The sequence below is a fragment of the Oncorhynchus tshawytscha genome, unplaced genomic scaffold, assembly GCF_018296145.1.
Source record: "Oncorhynchus tshawytscha isolate Ot180627B unplaced genomic scaffold, Otsh_v2.0 Un_contig_850_pilon_pilon, whole genome shotgun sequence".
NCBI lineage: Eukaryota > Metazoa > Chordata > Actinopteri > Salmoniformes > Salmonidae > Oncorhynchus > Oncorhynchus tshawytscha.
This window is the reverse complement of record NW_024608394.1, coordinates 1-19,442: the sequence shown is the minus strand read 5'-3', so window position 1 is coordinate 19,442 and position 19,442 is coordinate 1. Positions and strand designations below refer to the sequence as shown.

The 19,442-nt window shown below is 56.1% G+C and overlaps 1 protein-coding gene across 1 annotated transcript in view; it reads left to right on the top strand.

The window, feature by feature from the left end:
* The window catches only part of LOC112218030 (sperm associated antigen 1b), a gene marked incomplete at its 3' end in the record, with an annotated part of 56,714 nt that extends 38,386 nt beyond the window's left edge, over positions 1-18,328 (top strand). The window contains 3 exon segments of the mRNA XM_042313110.1: positions 2,318-2,459; positions 17,881-18,007; positions 18,170-18,328. Of these exon segments, the coding sequence (XP_042169044.1) occupies positions 2,318-2,459; positions 17,881-18,007; positions 18,170-18,328 (428 nt within the window).
* Positions 18,329-19,442: the final 1,114 nt, after the last annotated feature.

Sequence of the window (19,442 nt, the reverse complement as noted above, 5' to 3'; positions counted from 1 at the left end):
CCCCTCCCCCTAACCCTATACCCTTACCCCTAGCCTTATACCCTAGCCCCTCCTCCCTCGCCCCTCCCCCTAACCCTATACCCTTCCCCTTACCCCTAGCCTTATACCCTAGCCCCTCCTCCCTCGCCCTATACCCTAGCCCCTCCAACCTAGCCCCTCCCCTAACCCTATACCCTAGCCCTCTTTCCTTAGCCTTATACCCTAGCCCCTCCTCCCTCGCCCCTCCCCCTAACCCTATAACCTTCCCCTTCCCCCTAGCCTTATACCCTAGCCCCTCCTCCCTCGCCCTATACCCTAGCCCCTACAACCTAGCCCCTCCCCTAACCCTATACCCTAGCCCTCTTTCCCTAGCCTTATACCCTAGCCCTATACCCTAGCCCCTCCCCCTAGCCCTATACCCTAGCCCCTCCCCCAGCCCTACTCTCCCTAGCTCTTCCCCTAGCCTTATCCCCTCTCCCCTAGCCCTTCCCCTAGCCTTATCCCCTAGCTCTTCCCCCTAGCCTTATCCCCTAGCCCCTCTTCCCTAGCCCTTCCCCCTAGCCCCTCTCCCCTAGCCCTACTCTCCCTAGCCCTTCCCCTCTAGCCATAGCCCCTCCCCTAGCCTTATCCCCTAGACCCTCTCCCCTAGCCTTATCCCTAGCCCCTCTCCCCTAGCCCCAGTCCCAGTCCTAGCCTCAGTCTTATCCTCAGCACCAGTCCTAGCCTCAGCCATATACCCTAGCCCCAGCCTCAGCCCTATACCCTAGCCCCAGCCCTATACCCTAGCCTCAGCCCTATACCCTAGCCCCAGCCTCAGCCCTATACCCTAGCCCTATACCCTAGCCCCAGCCTCAGCCCCATACCCTAGCCCCAGCCTCAGCCCTATACCCTAGCCCCAGCCCTATATCCTAGCCTCAGCCCTATATCCTAGCCCCAGCCTCAGCCCTATGCCCTATCTATACTCTAGCCCCAGCCTCAGCCCCATACCCCCAGCCTCAGCCCTATACCCTAGCCCCAGCCCTATACCCTAGCCCCAGCCCTATACCCCAGCCTCAGCCCTATACCCTAGCCCCAGTCTCAGCCCTATACCCAAACCCTAGCTCCAGTCTCAGCCCTATACCCAAGCCCTATACCCAAGCCCCAGCCTCAGCCCTATACCCTAGCCCTATACCCTAGCCCTATACCCTAGCCCCAGCCTCAGCCTTATACCCCAGCCCCAGCCCTATACCCTAGCCCCAACCCTAGCCCCAGCCTCAGCCCTATACCCAAACCCTAGCTCCAGCCTCAGCCCTATACCCAAGCCCCAGCCTCAGCCCTATACCCTAGCCCCAGCCCTATACCCTAGCCCTATACCCAGCCCTATACCCAAGCCCTAGCCCCAGCCCTATACCCAGCCTCAGCCCTAGCCCTGTACCCAAGCCCTAGCCCCAGCCTCAGCCCTATCCATACCCTAGCCTCAGCCCTATACCCTATCCCCAGTCCCAGCCCTAGCCTCAGCCCTATACCCTATAACCAAGCCCTATACCCTAGCCCCTTCCCCAGCTCTATACCCTAGCCCCAGCCTCAGCCCTATACCCTAGCCCCAGCCTCAGCCCTATACCCTAGCCTCAGCCCTATACCCTAGCCTCAGCCCTATACCCTAGCCTCAGCCCTATACCCTATACCATAGCCTCAGCCCTATAACCTAGCCCTATACCCCAGCCCCAGTCCTATACCCTAGCCCCAGTCCTATACCCTAGCCCCAGTCAGTCCCAGTCACAGCCCCAGTCCTAGCCCCAGTCCTGTCCTAGCCCCAGTCCTAGCCCGTCTCAGCCCTATACCCTAGCCCCAGTCCTAGCCCCAGTCTCAGCCCTATACCCTAGCCCCAGTCCTAGCCCCAGTCTCAGCCCTATACCCTAGCCCCAGTCTCAGCCCTATACCCTAGCCCTAGCCCCAGTCTCAGCCCTATACCCTTGCCCCAGTTCTAGCCCCAGTTCTAGCCCCAGTTCTAGCCCCAGTCCTATACCCTAGCCCCAGTCCTATACCCTAGCCCCAGTCTCAGGGCCGTGCTGCAGCCAACCATAATTTATGTTTTAACTGTGATGAATGGAAGAAGGGAGCGGGCAGCTTTTTCCCAGAACACCCCAGTGGTCTAATTGATTAGCTGTCCGTTATCACATGAATGACTGCTGATTAGACCTGTTTTCACCCTGGATTTTAAAAGGACAAAATTACCACTCACTTATTTTTGTGAAATACGATTCTTACAACAACAAAAAAAAAAAAAACATTTTTGTCAAGTTACTCAGTATGATGTCACACATTTACTCACCAACAGCGTATCTTCCTTTGCCTGCAGCTCAAAAAACAGAAGTCTGTTTCAATTCGCTGAAACAAGAAGGAAATGAGTTTGTGAAGAAAGGTCTGTTCCAGGAGGCTCTGAGGACGTACAGCGAATGCCTTAAGCTGAAGCCAGAGGAATGTCCCATTTACACCAACCGGTAAGGACCTGACCGTGTCTCCTTCATCCTAACAGGTACAGTAATGTACAGTGCATTCGGAAAGTATTCAAACACCTTGACGGTTTCCACATTTTGTTACGTTACAGCATTATTCTGAAATGGATTAACTTGGCCCCCCCCCCCCTTCAATCTGCACACAATACCCCATAATGACATCACAATACCCCATAATGACAGCACAATACCCCATAATGACATCACAATACCCCATAATCACATCACAATACCCCATAATGACATCACAATACCCCATAATCACATCACAATACCCCATAATGACATCACAATACCCCATAATGACAAAGCAAAATAATAAGACAAAATAAAATATCACATTTACTTAAGTATTCAGACCCTTTACTCAGTACTTTGTTGAAGCACCTTTGGCAGTGATTACAGCCTCCAGTCTTCTTGGGTATGATGCTACAAGCTTGGCACGCATTTTTCACTGCAGATCCTCTCAAGTTCTGTCAGGTTGGATGGGGAGCGTCGCTGCACAGCTATTTTCAGGTCTCTCCAGAGATGTTAGATTGGGTTCAAGTCTGGGCTCTGATGCTGCCACCACCATGCTTCACCGTAGGGATGGTGCCAGGTTTCCTCCAGATGTGACACTTGGCATTCAGGCCAAAGAGTTCAATCTTGGTTTCATCAGCCCAGAGAATCTTGTTCCTCATGGTCTGAGAGTCCTTTAGGTGCCTTTTGGCAAACTCCAAGCAGGCTGTCATGTGCCTTTTACTGAGGAGTGGCTTCCTTCTGGTCACTCTACCGTAAAGACCTGATTGGCGGAGTGATGTAGAGATGGTTGTCCTTCTGGAAGATTCTCCCATCTCCACAGAAGAACTCTGGAGCTCTGTCAGAGCGACCATCGGGTTCTTGGTCACCTGACCAAGGCCCTTCTCCCTGATTGCTCAGTTTGGCCGTGCGGCCAGCTCTAGGAAGAGTCTTGGTGGTTCCAAACGTCTTCCATTTAAGAATAATGGAGGCCATTTTGTTCTTGGGGACCTTCAATGCTGCAGAAATGTTTTGGTACCCTTCCCCAGATCTGTGCCTCGACACAATCCTGTCTCGGAGCTCTACGGACAATTCCTTGGACCTCATGGCTTGGTTTTTACTCTTGACATGCACTGTCAACTGTGGGACCTTATATAGACAGGTGTGTGCCTTTCCAAATCATGTCCTATCAATTGAATTTACCACAGGTGGACTCCAATCAAGTTGTAGAAACATCTCAAGGATGATCAATGGAAACAGGATGCACCTGAGCTCAATTGAGTCTCATAGCAAAGGGTCTGAATACTGAAGTAAATAAGGTATTTCTGTTCATCTATGTTTCATAACCTGTTTTCGCTTTGTCATTAAGGGGTATTGTGATGTCATTATGGGGTGATGTGATTATGGGGTATTGTGATGTCATTATGGGGTATTGTGATGTCATTATGGGGTGATGTCATTATGGGGTGATGTCATTATGGGGTATTGTGATGTCATTATGGGGTATTGTGATGTCATTATGGGGTGATGTGATTATGGGGTATTGTGATGTGATTATGGGGTATTGTGATGTAATTATGGGGTATTGTGATGTCATTATGGGGTATTGTGATGTCATTATGGGGTGATGTCATTATGGGGTGATGTCATTATGGGGTGATGTCATTATGGGGTGATGTCATTATGGGGTGATGTCATTATGGGGTGATGTCATTATGGGGTATTGTGATGTCATTATGGGGTATTGTGATGTCATTATGGGGTGATGTCATTATGGGGTATTGTGATGTCATTATGGGGTATTGTCTGTAGATTGATGAGGAATTGTTTTTATTTGGTCAATTTTAGAATAAGGCTGCAATGTAACAACATGTGGGAAAAGGGGAACAGAACCCCGGTCTGTGTAACCAGTGGGAACAGAACCCCGGTCTGTGTAACCAGTGGGAACAGAACCCCGGTCTGTGTAACCAGTGGGAACAGAACCCCGGTCTGTGTAACCAGTGGAAACAGATCCCCGGTCTGTGTAACCAGTGGGAACAGAACCCCGGTCTGTGTAACCAGTGGGAACAGAACCCCGGTCTGTGTAACCAGTGGGAACAGAACCCCGGTCTGTGTAACCAGTGGGAACAGAACCCCGGTCTGTGTAACCAGTGGGAACAGAACCCCGGTCTGTGTAACCAGTGGGAACAGAACCCCGGCCTGTGTAACCAGTGGGAACAGAACCCCGGCCTGTGTAACCAGTGGGAACAGAACCCCGGCCTGTGTAACCAGTGGGAACAGAACCCCGGCCTGTGTAACCAGTGGGAACAGAACCCCGGCCTGTGTAACCAGTGGGAACAGAACCCCGGTCTGTGTAACCAGTGGGAACAGAACCCCGGTCTGTGTAACCAGTGGGAACAGAACCCTGGTCTGTGTAACCAGTGGGAACAGAACCCCGGTCTGTGTAACCAGTGGGAACAGAACCCTGGTCTGTGTAACCAGTGGGAACAGAACCCTGGTCTGTGTAACCAGTGGGAACAGAACCCCGGTCTGTGTAACCAGTGGGTACAGAACCCTGGTCTGTCTGCTCTAACCCCAGCCAGTCTGCTCTAACCCCAGCCAGCCTGCTCTAATCCCAGCCAGTCTGCTCTAATCCCAGCCAGTCTGCTCTAATCCCAGCCAGTCTGCTCTAATCCCAGCCAGTCTGCTCTAATCAAAGCCAGTCTGCTCTAACCCCAGTCAGTCTGCTCTAACCCCAGCCAGTCTGCTCTAATCCCAGCCAGTCTGCTCTAATCCCAGCCAGTCTGCTCTAATCAAAGCCAGTCTGCTCTAATCAAAGCCAGTCTGCTCTAATCAAAGCCAGTCTGCTCTAACTCCAGTTTGCTCTAATCCCAGCCAGTCGGCTCTAGCCCCAGTCAGTCGGCTCTAGCCCCAGCCATTCTGCTCTAACGCCAGTCTGCTCTAAACCCAGTCTGCTCTAACCCCAGTCGGCTCTTATCCCAGTCGGCTCTTATCCCAGTCTGCTCTAGCCCCAGCCAGTCGGCTCTAACCCCAGTCGGCTCTAGCCCCATCCAGTCTGCTCTAACCCCAGTCGGCTCTAGCCCCAGCCAGTCTGCTCTAACCCCAGTCGGCTCTAGCCCCAGCCAGTCTGCTCTAACCCCAGTCTGCTCTAACCCCAGTCGGCTCTAGCCCCAGCCAGTCGGCTCTAGCCCCAGCCGGCTCTAGCCCCAGCCAGTCGGCTCTAGCCCCAGCCAGTCTGCTCTAACCTCAGTCGGCTCTAGCCCCAGTCAGTCGGCTCTGGCCCCAGCCAGTCTGCTCTAACTCCAGTCTGCTATAATGCCAGTCTGCTCTAACCCCAGCCAGTCGGCTCTAAACCCAGTCTGCTCTAACCCCAGTCGGCTCTAGCCCCAGCCAGTTGGCTCTAACCCCAGTCGGCTCTAGCCCCATCCAGTCTGCTCTAACCCCAGTCGGCTCTAGCCCCATCCAGTCTGCTCTAACCCCAGTCGGCTTCTTCCCCAGCCAGTCTGCTCTAACCCCAGTCGGCTCTAACCCCAGCCAGTCGGCTCTAGCCCCAGCCAGTCGGCTCTAACCTCAGTCGGCTCTAACCCCAGTCAGTCTGCTCTAACCCCGCCAGTCTGCTCCAACCCCAGCCAGTCTGCTCCAACCCCAGCCAGTCGGCTCCAGCCCCAGCCAGTCGGCTCTAGCCCCAGCCAGTCGGCTCTAGCCCCAGCCAGTCGGCTCTAGCCCCAGCCAGTCGGCTCTAGCCCCAGCCAGTCGGCTCTAGCCCCAGCCAGTCGGCTCTAGCCCCAGTCAGTCTGCTCTAACCCCAGTCAGTCTGCTCTAACCCCAGTCAGTCTGCTCTAACCCCAGTCAGCCTGCTTTAACCCCAGCCAGCCTGCTCTAACCCCAGTCTGCTCTAACCCAGTCAGCCTGCTCTAACCCCAGTCAGCCTGCTCTAACCCCAGTCAGCCTGCTCTAACCCCAGTCAGCCTGCTCTAACCCCAGTCCAGTCTGCTCTAACCCCAGTCAGACTGCTCTAACCCCAGTCAGCCTGCTCTAACCCCAGTCAGTCTGCTCTAACCCCAGCCAGTCTGCTCTAACCCCAGCCAGCCTGCTCTAACCCCAGTCAGCCTGCTCTAACCCCAGCCAGCCTGCTCTAACCCCAGCCAGCCTGCTCTAACCCCAGCCAGCCTGCTCTAACCCCAGCCAGCCTGCTCTAACCCCAGCCAGCCTGCTCTAACCCCAGCCAGCCTGCTCTAACCCCAGCCAGCCTGCTCTAACCCCAGCCAGCCTGCTCTAACCCCAGTCAGCCTGCTCTAACCCCAGCCAGCCTGCTCTAACCCCAGTCAGCCTGCTCTAACCCCAGCCAGCCTGCTCTAACCCCAGCCAGCCTGCTCTAACCCCAGCCAGCCTGCTCTAACCCCAGCCAGCCTGCTCTAACCCCAGCCAGCCTGCTCTAACCCCAGCCAGCCTGCTCTAACCCCAGCCAGCCTGCTCTAACCCCAGCCAGCCTGCTCTAACCCCAGCCAGCCTGCTCTAACCCCAGCCAGCCTGCTCTAACCCCAGCCAGCCTGCTCTAACCCCAGCCAGCCTGCTCTAACCCCAGCCAGCCTGCTCTAACCCCAGCCAGCCTGCTCTAACCCCAGCCAGCCTGCTCTAACCCCAGCCAGCCTGCTCTAACCCCAGCCAGCCTGCTCTAACCCCAGCCAGCCTGCTCTAACCCCAGCCAGCCTGCTCTAACCCCAGCCAGCCTGCTCTAACCCCAGCCAGCCTGCTGCTAACCCCAGCCAGCCTGCTCTAACCCCAGCCAGCCTGCTCTAACCCCAGCCAGCCTGCTCTAACCCCAGCCAGCCTGCTCTAACCCCAGCCAGCCTGCTCTAACCCCAGCCAGCCTGCTCTAACCCCAGCCAGCCTGCTCTAACCCCAGCCAGCCTGCTCTAACCCCAGCCAGCCTGCTCTAACCCCAGCCAGCCTGCTCTAACCCCAGCCAGCCTGCTCTAACCCCAGCCAGCCTGCTCTAACCCCAGCCAGCCTGCTCTAACCCCAGCCAGCCTGCTCTAACCCCAGCCAGCCTGCTCTAACCCCAGCCAGCCTGCTCTAACCCCAGCCAGCCTGCTCTAACCCCAGCCAGCCTGCTCTAACCCCAGCCAGCCTGCTCTAACCCCAGCCAGCCTGCTCTAACCCCAGCCAGCCTGCTCTAACCCCAGCCAGCCTGCTCTAACCCCAGCCAGCCTGCTCTAACCCCAGCCAGCCTGCTCTAACCCCAGCCAGCCTGCTCTAACCCCAGCCAGCCTGCTCTAACCCCAGCAGCCTGCTCTAACCCCAGCCAGCCTGCTCTAACCCCAGCCAGCCTGCTCTAACCCCAGCCAGCCTGCTCTAACCCCAGCCAGCCTGCTCTAACCCCAGCCAGCCTGCTCTAACCCCAGCTCAGCCTGCCAGCCTAACCCCAGCCAGCCTGCTCTAACCCCAGCCAGCCTGCTCTAACCCCAGCCAGCCTGCTCTAACCCCAGCCAGCCTGCTCTAACCCCAGCCAGCCTGCTCTAACCCCAGCCAGCCTGCTCTAACCCCAGCCAGCCTGCTCTAACCCCAGCCAGCCTGCTCTAACCCCAGCCAGCCTGCTCTAACCCCAGCCAGCCTGCTCTAACCCCAGCCTGCTCTAACCCCAGCCAGCCTGCTCTAACCCCAGCCAGCCTGCTCTAACCCCAGCCTGCTCTAACCCCAGCCAGCCTGCTCTAACCCCAGCCAGCCTGCTCTAACCCCAGCCAGCCTGCTCTAACCCCAGCCAGCCTGCTCTAACCCCAGCCAGCCTGCTCTAACCCCAGTCCTGCTCTAACCCCAGCCCTGCTCTAACCCCAGCCAGCCTGCTCTAACCCCAGCCAGCCTGCTCTAACCCCAGCCAGCCTGCTCTAACCCCAAGCCCTAACCCCAGCCAGCCTGCTCTAACCCCAGCCAGCCTGCTCTAACCCCAGCCAGCCTGCTCTAACCCCAGCCAGCCTGCTCTAACCCCAGCCAGCCTGCTCTAACCCCAGCCAGCCTGCTCTAACCCCAGCCAGCCTGCTCTAACCCCAGCCAGCCTGCTCTAACCCCAGCCAGCCTGCTCTAACCCCAGCCAGCCTGCCTAACCCCAGCCAGCCTGCTCTAACCCCAGCCAGCCTGCTCTAACCCCAGCCAGCCTGCTCTAACCCCAGCCAGCAGCCAGCCTGCTCTAACCCCAGCCAGCCTGCTCTAACCCCAGCCAGCCTGCTCTAACCCCAGCCTGCTCTAACCCCAGCCAGCCTGCTCTAACCCCAGCCAGCCTGCTCTAACCCCAGCCAGCCTGCTCTAACCCCAGCCAGCCTGCTCTAACCCCAGCCAGCCTGCTCTAACCCCAGCCAGCCTGCTCTAACCCCAGCCAGCCTGCTCTACCCCAGCCAGCCTGCTCTAACCCCAGCCAGCCTGCTCTAACCCCAGCCAGCCTGCTCTAACCCCAGCCAGCCTGCTCTAACCCCAGCCAGCCTGCTCTAACCCCAGCCAGCCTGCTCTAACCCCAGCAGCCTGCTCTAACCCCAGCCAGCCTGCTCTAACCCCAGCCAGCCTGCCTGCTAACCCCAGCCAGCCTGCTCTAACCCCAGCCAGCCTGCTCTAACCCCAGCCAACCCCAGCCTGCTCTAACCCCAGCCAGCCTGCTCTAACCCCAGCCAGCCTGCTCTAACCCCAGCCAGCCTGCTCTAACCCCAGCCAGCCTGCTCTAACCCCAGCCAGCCTGCTCTAACCCCAGCCAGCCTGCTCTAACCCCAGCCAGCCTGCTCTAACCCCAGCCAGCCTGCTCTAACCCCAGCCAGCCTGCTCTAACCCCAGCCAGCCTGCTCTAACCCCAGCAGCCTGCTCTAACCCCAGCCAGCCCCAGCCAGCCTAACCCCAGCCAGCCTGCTCTAACCCCAGCCAGCCTGCTCTAACCCCAGCCAGCCTGCTCTAACCCCAGCCAGCCTGCTCTAACCCCAGCCAGCCTGCTCTAACCCCAGCCAGCCTAACCCCAGCCAGCCTGCTCTAACCCCAGCCAGCCTGCTCTAACCCCAGCCAGCCTGCTCTAACCCCAGCCAGCCTGCTCTAACCCCAGCCAGCCTGCTCTAACCCCAGCCAGCCTGCTCTAACCCCAGCCAGCCTGCTCTAACCCCAGCCAGCCTGCTCTAACCCCAGCCCCCAGCCTGCTCTAACCCCAGCCAGCCTGCTCTAACCCCAGCCAGCCAGCCTGCTCTAACCCCAGCCAGCCTGCTCCCCAGCAGCCTGCTAACCCCAGCCAGCCTGCTCTAACCCCAGCCAGCCTGCTCTAACCCCAGCCAGCCTGCTCTAACCCCAGCCAGCCTGCTCTAACCCCAGCCAGCCTGCTCTAACCCCAGCCAGCCTGCTCTAACCCCAGCCAGCCTGCTGCTAACCCCAGCCAGCCTGCTCTAACCCCAGCCAGCCTGCTCAACCCCAGCCAGCCTGCTCTAACCCCAGCCAGCCTGCTCTAACCCCAGCCAGCCTGCTCTAACCCCAGCCAGCCTGCTCTAACCCCAGCCAGCCTGCTCTAACCCCAGCCAGCCTGCTCTAACCCCAGCCAGCCTGCCAGCCTGCTAACCCCAGCCAGCCTGCTCTAACCCCAGCCAGCCTGCTCTAACCCCAGCCAGCCTGCTCTAACCCCAGCCAGCCTGCTCTAACCCCAGCCAGCCTGCTCTAACCCCAGCCAGCCTGCTCTAACCCCAGCCAGCCTGCTCTAACCCCAGCCAGCCTGCTCTAACCCCAGCCAGCCTGCTCTAACCCCAGCCAGCCTGCTCTAACCCCAGTCAGCCTGCTCAGCCTAACCCCAGCCAGCCTGCTCTAACCCCAGCCAGCCTGCTCTAACCCCAGCCAGCCTGCTCTAACCCCAGCCAGCCTGCTCTAACCCCAGCCAGCCTGCTCTAACCCCAGTCAGCCTGCTCTAACCCCAGCCAGCCTGCTCTAACCCCAGCCAGCCTGCTCTAACCCCAGCCAGCCTGCTCTAACCCCAGTCAGCCTGCTCTAACCCCAGCCAGCCTGCTCTAACCCCAGTCAGCCTGCTCTAACCCCAGCCAGCCTGCTCTAACCCCAGTCAGCCTGCTCTAACCCCAGTCAGCCTGCTGCTCTAACCCCAGCCAGCCTGCTCTAACCCCAGCCAGCCTGCCCCCAGCCAGCCTGCTCTAACCCCAGCCAGCCTGCTCTAACCCCAGCCAGCCTGCTCTAACCCCAGCCAGCCTGCTCTAACCCCAGCCAGCCTGCTCTAACCCCAGTCAGCCTGCTCTAACCCCAGCCAGCCTGCTCTAACCCCAGCCTGCTCCCCCAGCCAGCCTGCTCTAACCCCAGCCAGCCTGCTCTAACCCCAGCCAGCCTGCTCTAACCCCAGCCAGCCTGCTCTAACCCCAGCCAGCCTGCTCTAACCCCAGTCAGCCTGCTCTAACCCCAGTCAGCCTGCTCTAACCCCAGCCAGCCTGCTCTAACCCCAGCCAGCCTGCCAGCCTGCTCTAACCCCAGCCAGCCTGCTCTAACCCCAGCCAGCCTGCTCTAACCCCAGTCAGCCTGCTCTAACCCCAGTCAGCCTGCTCTAACCCCAGCCAGCCTGCTCTAACCCCAGCCAGCCTGCTCTAACCCCAGCCAGCCTGCTCTAACCCCAGCCAGCCTGCTCTAACCCCAGCCAGCCTGCCTAACCCCAGCCTGCTCTAACCCCAGCCAGCCTGCTCTAACCCCAGCCAGCCTGCTCTAACCCCAGCCAGCCTGCTCTAACCCCAGCCAGCCTGCTCTAACCCCAGCCAGCCTGCTCTAACCCCAGCCCTGCTCTAGCCTGCTCTAACCCCAGCCAGCCTGCTCTAACCCCAGCCAGCCTGCTCTAACCCCAGCCAGCCTGCTCTAACCCCAGCCAGCCTGCTCTAACCCCAGCCAGCCTGCTCTAACCCCAGCCAGCCTGCTCTAACCCCAGCCAGCCTGCTCTAACCCCAGCCAGCCTGCTCTAACCCCAGCCAGCCTGCTCTAACCCAGCAGCCAGCCTGCTCTAACCCCAGCCAGCCTGCTCTAACCCCAGCCAGCCTGCTCTAACCCCAGCCAGCCTGCTCTAACCCCAGCCAGCCTGCTCTAACCCCAGCCAGCCCCCAGCAGCCTGCTAACCCCAGCCAGCCTGCTCTAACCCCAGCCAGCCTGCTCTAACCCCAGCCAGCCTGCTCTAACCCCAGCCAGCCTGCTCTAACCCCAGCCAGCCTGCTCTAACCCCAGCCAGCCTGCTCTAACCCCAGCCAGCCTGCTCTAACCCCAGCCAGCCTGCTCTAACCCCAGCCAGCCTGCTCTAACCCCAGCCAGCCTGCTCTAACCCCAGCCAGCCTGCTCTAACCCCAGCCAGCCTGCTCTAACCCCAGCCTGCTCTAACCCCAGCCAGCCTGCTCTAACCCCAGCCAGCCTGCTCTAACCCCAGCCAGCCTGCTCTAACCCCAGCCAGCCTGCTCTAACCCCAGCCAGCCTGCTCTAACCCCAGCCAGCCTGCTCTAACCCCAGTCAGCCTGCTCTAACCCCAGTCAGCCTGCTCTAACCCCAGCCAGCCTGCTCTAACCCCAGCCAGCCTGCTCTAACCCCAGCCAGCCTGCTCTAACCCCACCAGCCTGCTCTAACCCCAGCCAGCCTGCTCTAACCCCAGCCAGCCTGCTCTAACCCCAGCCAGCCTGCTCTAACCCCAGCCAGCCTGCTCTAACCCCAGCCAGCCTGCTCTAACCCCAGCCAGCCTGCTCTAACCCCAGCCAGCCTGCTCTAACCCCAGCCAGCCTGCTCTAACCCCAGCCAGCCTGCTCTAACCCCAGCCAGCCTGCTCTAACCCCAGCCAGCCTGCTCTAACCCCAGCCAGCCTGCTCTAACCCCAGCCAGCCTGCTCTAACCCCAGCCAGCCTGCTCTAACCCCAGCCAGCCTGCTCTAACCCCAGCCAGCCTGCTCTAACCCCAGCCAGCCTGCTCTAACCCCAGCCAGCCTAACCCCAGCCAGCCTGCTCTAACCCCAGCCAGCCTGCTCTAACCCCAGCCAGCCTGCTCTAACCCCAGCCAGCCTGCTCTAACCCCAGCCAGCCTCAGCCTGCTCTAACCCCAGCCAGCCTGCTCTAACCCCAGCCAGCCTGCTCTAACCCCAGCCAGCCTGCTCTAACCCCAGCCAGCCTGCTCTAACCCCAGCCAGCCTGCTCTAACCCCAGCCCTGCTCTAACCCCAGCCAGCCTGCTCTAACCCCAGCCAGCCTGCTCTAACCCCAGCCAGCCTGCCTAACCCCAGCCAGCCTGCTAACCCCAGCCAGCCTGCTCTAACCCCAGCCAGCCTGCTCTAACCCCAGCCAGCCTGCTCTAACCCCAGTCAGCCTGCTCTAACCCCAGCAGCCTGCTCTAACCCCAGCCAGCCTGCTCTAACCCCAGCCAGCCTGCTCTAACCCCAGCCAGCCTGCTCTAACCCCAGCCAGCCTGCTCTAACCCCAGCCAGCCTGCTCTAACCCCAGCCAGCCTGCTCTAACCCCAGCCAGCCTGCTCTAACCCCAGCCAGCCTGCTCTAACCCCAGCCAGCCTGCTCTAACCCCAGCCAGCCTGCTCTAACCCCAGCCAGCCTGCTCTAACCCCAGCCAGCCTGCTCTAACCCCAGCCAGCCTGCTCTAACCCCAGCCAGCCTGCTCTAACCCCAGCCAGCCTGCTCTAACCCCAGCCAGCCTGCTCTAACCCCAGCCAGCCTGCTCTAACCCCAGCCAGCCTGCTCTAACCCCAGCCAGCCTGCTCTAACCCCAGCCAGCCTGCTCTAACCCCAGCCAGCCTGCTCTTAACCCCAACCCCAGCCAGCCTGCTCTAACCCCAGCCAGCCTGCTCTAACCCCAGCCAGCCTGCTCTAACCCCAGCCAGCCTGCTCTAACCCCAGCCAGCCTGCTCTAACCCCAGCCAGCCTGCTCTAACCCCAGCCAGCCTGCTCTAACCCCAGCCAGCCTGCTCTAACCCCAGCCAGCCTGCTCTAACCCCAGCCAGCCTGCTCTAACCCCAGCCAGCCTGCTCTAACCCCAGCCAGCCTGCTCTAACCCCAGCCAGCCTGCTCTAACCCCAGCCAGCCTGCTCTAACCCCAGCCAGCCTGCTCTAACCCCAGCCAGCCTGCTCCCCAGCCAGCCTGCTCTAACCCCAGCCAGCCTGCTCTAACCCCAGCCAGCCTGCTCTAACCCCAGCCAGCCTGCTCTAACCCCAGCCAGCCTGCTCTAACCCCAGCCAGCCTGCTCTAACCCCAGCCAGCCTGCTCTAACCCCAGCCAGCCTGCTCTAACCCCAGCCAGCCTGCTCTAACCCCAGCCAGCCTGCTCTAACCCCAGTCAGCCTGCTCTAACCCCAGCCAGCCTGCTCTAACCCCAGCCACCCCAGCCAGCCTGCTCTAACCCCAGTCAGCCTGCTCTAACCCCAGCCAGCCTGCTCTAACCCCAGCCAGCCTGCTCTAACCCCAGCCAGCCTGCTCTAACCCCAGTCAGCCTGCTCTAACCCCAGCCAGCCAGCCTGCTCTAACCCCAGCCAGCCTGCTCTAACCCCAGCCAGCCTGCTCTAACCCCAGCCAGCCTGCCAGCCTGCTCTAACCCCAGCCAGCCTGCTCTAACCCCAGCCAGCCTGCTCTAACCCCAGCCAGCCTGCTCTAACCCCAGCCAGCCTGCTCTAACCCCAGCCAGCCTGCTCTAACCCCAGCCAGCCTGCTCTAACCCCAGCCAGCCTGCTCTAACCCCAGCCAGCCTGCTCTAACCCCAGCCAGCCTGCTCTAACCCCAGCCAGCCTGCCTGCTAACCCCAGCCAGCCTGCTCTAACCCCAGCCAGCCTGCTCTAACCCCAGCCAGCCTGCTCTAACCCCAGCCAGCCTGCTCTAACCCCAGCCAGCCTGCTCTAACCCCAGCCAGCCTGCTCTAACCCCAGCCAGCCTGCTCTAACCCCAGCCAGCCTGCTCTAACCCCAGCCAGCCTGCTCTAACCCCAGCCAGCCTGCTCTAACCCCAGCCAGCCTGCTCTAACCCCAGCCAGCCTGCTCTAACCCCAGCCAGCCTGCTCTAGCCAGCCCCTAACCCCAGCCAGCCTGCTCCTAACCCCAGCCTGCCTCTAACCCCAGCCAGCCTGCTCTAACCCCAGTCAGCCTGCTCTAACCCCAGCCAGCCTGCTCTAACCCCAGCCAGCCTGCTCTAACCCCAGCCAGCCTGCTCTAACCCCAGCCAGCCTGCTCTAACCCCAGCCAGCCTGCTCTAACCCCAGCCAGCCTGCTCTAACCCCAGCCAGCCTGCTCTAACCCCAGCCAGCCTGCTCTAACCCCAGCCAGCCTGCTCTAACCCCAGCCAGCCTGCTCTAACCCCAGCCAGCCTGCTCTAACCCCAGCAGCCTGCTCTAACCCCAGCCAGCCTGCTCTAACCCCAGCCAGCCTGCTCTAACCCCAGTCAGCCTGCTCTAACCCCAGCCTGCTCTAACCCCAGCCAGCCTGCCTCTAACCCCAGCCAGCCTGCTCTAACCCCAGCCAGCCTGCTCTAACCCCAGCCAGCCTGCTCTAACCCCAGCCAGCCTGCTCTAACCCCAGTCAACCCCAGCCAGCCTGCTCTAACCCCAGCCTGCTCTAACCCCAGCCAGCCTGCTCTAACCCCAGCCAGCCTGCTCTAACCCCAGCCAGCCTGCTCTAACCCCAGCCAGCCTGCTCTAACCCCAGCCAGCCTGCTCTAACCCCAGCCAGCCTGCTCTAACCCCAGCCAGCCTGCTCTAACCCCAGCCAGCCTGCTCTAACCCCAGCCAGCCTGCTCTAACCCCAGCCAGCCTGCTGCTAACCCCAGCCAGCCTGCTCTAACCCCAGCCAGCCTGCTCTAACCCCAGCCTGCTCTAACCCCAGCCTGCTCTAACCCCAACCTGCTCTAACAGTCAGCCTGCTCTAACCCCAGCCTGCTCTAACCCCAGCCAGCCTGCTCTAACCCCAGTCAGCCTGCTTTAACCCCAGCCAGCCTGCTCTAACCCCAGCCAGCCTGCTCTAACCCCAGCCTGCTCTAACCCCAGCCTGCCTGCTCTAACCCCAGCCAGCCTGCTCTAACCCCAGCCTGCTCTAACCCCAGCCAGCCTGCTCTAACCCCAGCCTGCTCTAACCCCAGCCTGCTCTAACCCCAGCCTGCCTGCTCTAACCCCAGCCTGCTCTAACCCCAGCCAGCCTGCTCTAACCCCAGCCTGCTCTAACCCCAGCCTGCCTAACCCCAGCCTGCTCTAACCCCAGCCTGCTCTAACCCCAGCCTGCTCTAACCCCAGCCTGCTCTAACCCCAGCCAGCCTGCTCTAACCCCAGCCAGCCTGCTCTAACCCCAGCCAGCCTGCTGCCAGCCTGCTCTAACCCCAGCCAGCCTGCTCTAACCCCAGTCAGCCTGCTCTAACCCCAGCCAGCCTGCTCTAACCCCAGTCAGCCTGCTCTAACCCCAGCCTGCCATGATGTCAGTAAATCCAGTCAGACTAATCAGGTGTATTGTTGCTGTAGTGTGGAAATACAAACAGGAACAGCAGAGGACAGCAGGGTGTCTGCTCCTCTCTCTCTCATAGCCTAATTATAGACACAGTGTGTAACACAGAACAGGGTAGCGGACCGTAAATTGTGTCCTAGAAAGACATGCAACACGGGCTCTCCTGGGATGGGAAACCTGGGTCCTATTCATTAGGCACCTCTCCCCTCCTCTCCTCTCTTGTATCTCCTCTCCTCTCTTCCCCTCCTCCTCTCCTCTCTTCCCCTCCTCCTCTCCTCTCTTCCCCTCCTCCTCTCCTCCTCTCCTCTCTTGTATCTCCTCTCCTCTCCTCCTCAATAGCCAGTAGAGTAGTGTTGTCAGCGTTGACAGAGTGTTCTGTACCATAGAGTTGAAAGGGGCTGGCCACCCTGACATGACTCACCACACCGTACCTTTGTGTTCATGTCCTGTTCTGCGTAAAGCCCTGTGTGTACAGACAGTCACAGTACACACTCCACAGCCACATGAGAGCGTAGCTAAAAAGGACAGCTTTTCAACACACACATGGCCTTAGGGGAAGTGTTGAGTACGCCAGAGTAACGGCAGGCTTATCAACATTAAAACACTGTCTTGGTGCGAGGATGTCTGTCTGTGGGGTCAGAAAATACAAGAGAGGCTGATTGTATGAGCTGTGTTTGGCTGCTATGTTGAACAACAGTGTTGTGTTCTCCTCCAGAGCCATAGAGACACTATAATACTGTTGTATTACATTCTGCCTCCATAGAGACACTATAATACTGTATTACATTCTGCCTCCATAGACACACTATAATACTGTTGTGTTCTCCTCCAGAGCCATAGAGACACACTATAATACTGTTGTATTACATTCTGCCTCCATAGAGACACACTATAATACTGTTGTATTACATTCTGCCTCCATAGAGACACTATAATACTGTATTACATTCTGCCTCCATAGAAACACTATAATACTTTTGTATTACATTCTGCCTCCATAGAGACACACTATAATACTGTTGTATTACATTCTGCCTCCATAGAGACACTATAATACTGTTGTATTACATTCTGCCTCCATAGAGACACTATAATACTGTTGTATTACATTCTGCCTCCATAGATACACTATAATACTGTTGTATTACATTCTGCCTCCATAGAGACACTATAATACTGTTGTATTACATTCTGCCTCCATAGAGACACTATAATACTGTTGTATTACATTCTGCCTCCATAGATACACTATAATACTGTTGTGTTCTCCTCCAGAGCCATAGAGATACACTATAATACTGTTGTATTACATTCTGCCTCCATAGATACACTATAATACTGTTGTATTACATTCTGCCTCCATAGATACACTATAATACTGTTGTATTACATTCTGCCTCCATAGAGACACTATAATACTGTTGTATTACATTCTGCCTCCATAGAGACACACTATAATACTGTTGTATTACATTCTGCCTCCATAGAGACACCCTATAATACTGTTGTATTACATTCTGCCTCCATAGATACACTATAATACTGTTGTATTACATTCTGCCTCCATAGAGACACTATAATACTGTTGTATTACATTCTGCCTCCATAGAGACACTATAATGCTGTTGTATTACATTCTGCCTCCATAGAGATACCATAATACTGTTGTATTACATTCTGCCTCCATAGATACACTATAATACTGTTGTATTACATTCTGCCTCCATAGATACACTATAATACTGTTGTATTACATTCTGCCTCCATAGACACACTATAATACTGTTGTATTACATTCTGCCTCCATAGAGACACTATAATACTGTTGTATTACATTCTGCCTCCATAGAGACACTATAATACTGTTGTATTACATTCTGCCTCCATAGAGACACTATAATACTGTATTACATTCTGCCTCCATAGAGACACTATAATACTGTATTACATTCTGTCCTTAGAGCGCTGTGCTTCCTGAAGCTAGATATGTTTGCTGAAGCCAAGCAGGACTGTGACTCTGCCCTGAGGCTGGAGCCAGCCAATAAGAAGGCCTTCTACAGACGGGCCATGGCCAATAAAGGCCTCAAGGTAAAGGGACAGGTTTTAGGAGTTCACATGACTAGTTTGCGGGTTTGGCCCAATCTGGGTTGACTACTTTTGTAGACGGGTATTGAAATGACTACCTGGTCTCTTCCTCATCCTCCACATATGTGTGTGTGTGTGTGTGTGTGTGTGTGCCCCCATCCCCAGGACTACCTGGCGTGCAGCTCTGACCTACAGGAGGTGCTACAGCAGGATCCCAATGTAGCGGAGGCTGAGAAGGAGCTGGAGGAGGTCACTCTGCTGCTCAGACAGAGTCTGGCCCGGGGATCACCTAGCAACCCCAGGAGGACTGTACCCATCACTGAGGTAGAATATACCACACATGAATATATACACTATACTACACATGAATATATACACTATACTACCATACCCATCACTGAGGAAGAATATACTACACATTAATACATACACTATACTACACTATATACACTATACTACACATTAATATATACACTATACTACACATTAATATATACACTATACACATTAATATATACACTATACTACACATTAATAGATACACTATACTACATATGAATATATACACTATATTACACATTAATATACACTATATGACACATGAATATATACACTATACTACACATTAATATATACACTATACTACCATACCCATCACTGAGGTAGAATATACTACACATTAATACATACACTATACTACACATGAATATGTACACTATACTACACATGAATATATACACACTATACTACATATGAATATATACACTATACTACACATGAATATATACACACTATACTACACATGAATATATACACTATACTACATATGAATATATACACTATATTACACATTAATATACACTATATGACACATGAATATATACACTATACTACACATTAATATATACACTATACTACCATACCCATCACTGAGGTAGAATATACTACACATTAATATATACACTATACTACACATTAATATATACACTATACTACACATGAATATATACACACTATACATGAATATATACACACTATACTACACATGAATATATACACTATATTACACATTAATATACACTATATTACACATTAATATACACTATATGACACATGAATATATACACTATACTACACATTAATATATACACTATACTACCATACCCATCACTGAGGTAGAATATACTACACATTAATACATACACTATACTACACATGAATATATACACTATACTACACATGAATATATACACACTATACTACATATGAATATATACACTATACTACACATGAATATATACACACTATACTACACATGAATATATACACTATACTACATATGAATATATACACTATATTACACATTAATATACACTATATGACACATGAATATATACACTATACTACACATTAATATATACACTATACTACCATACCC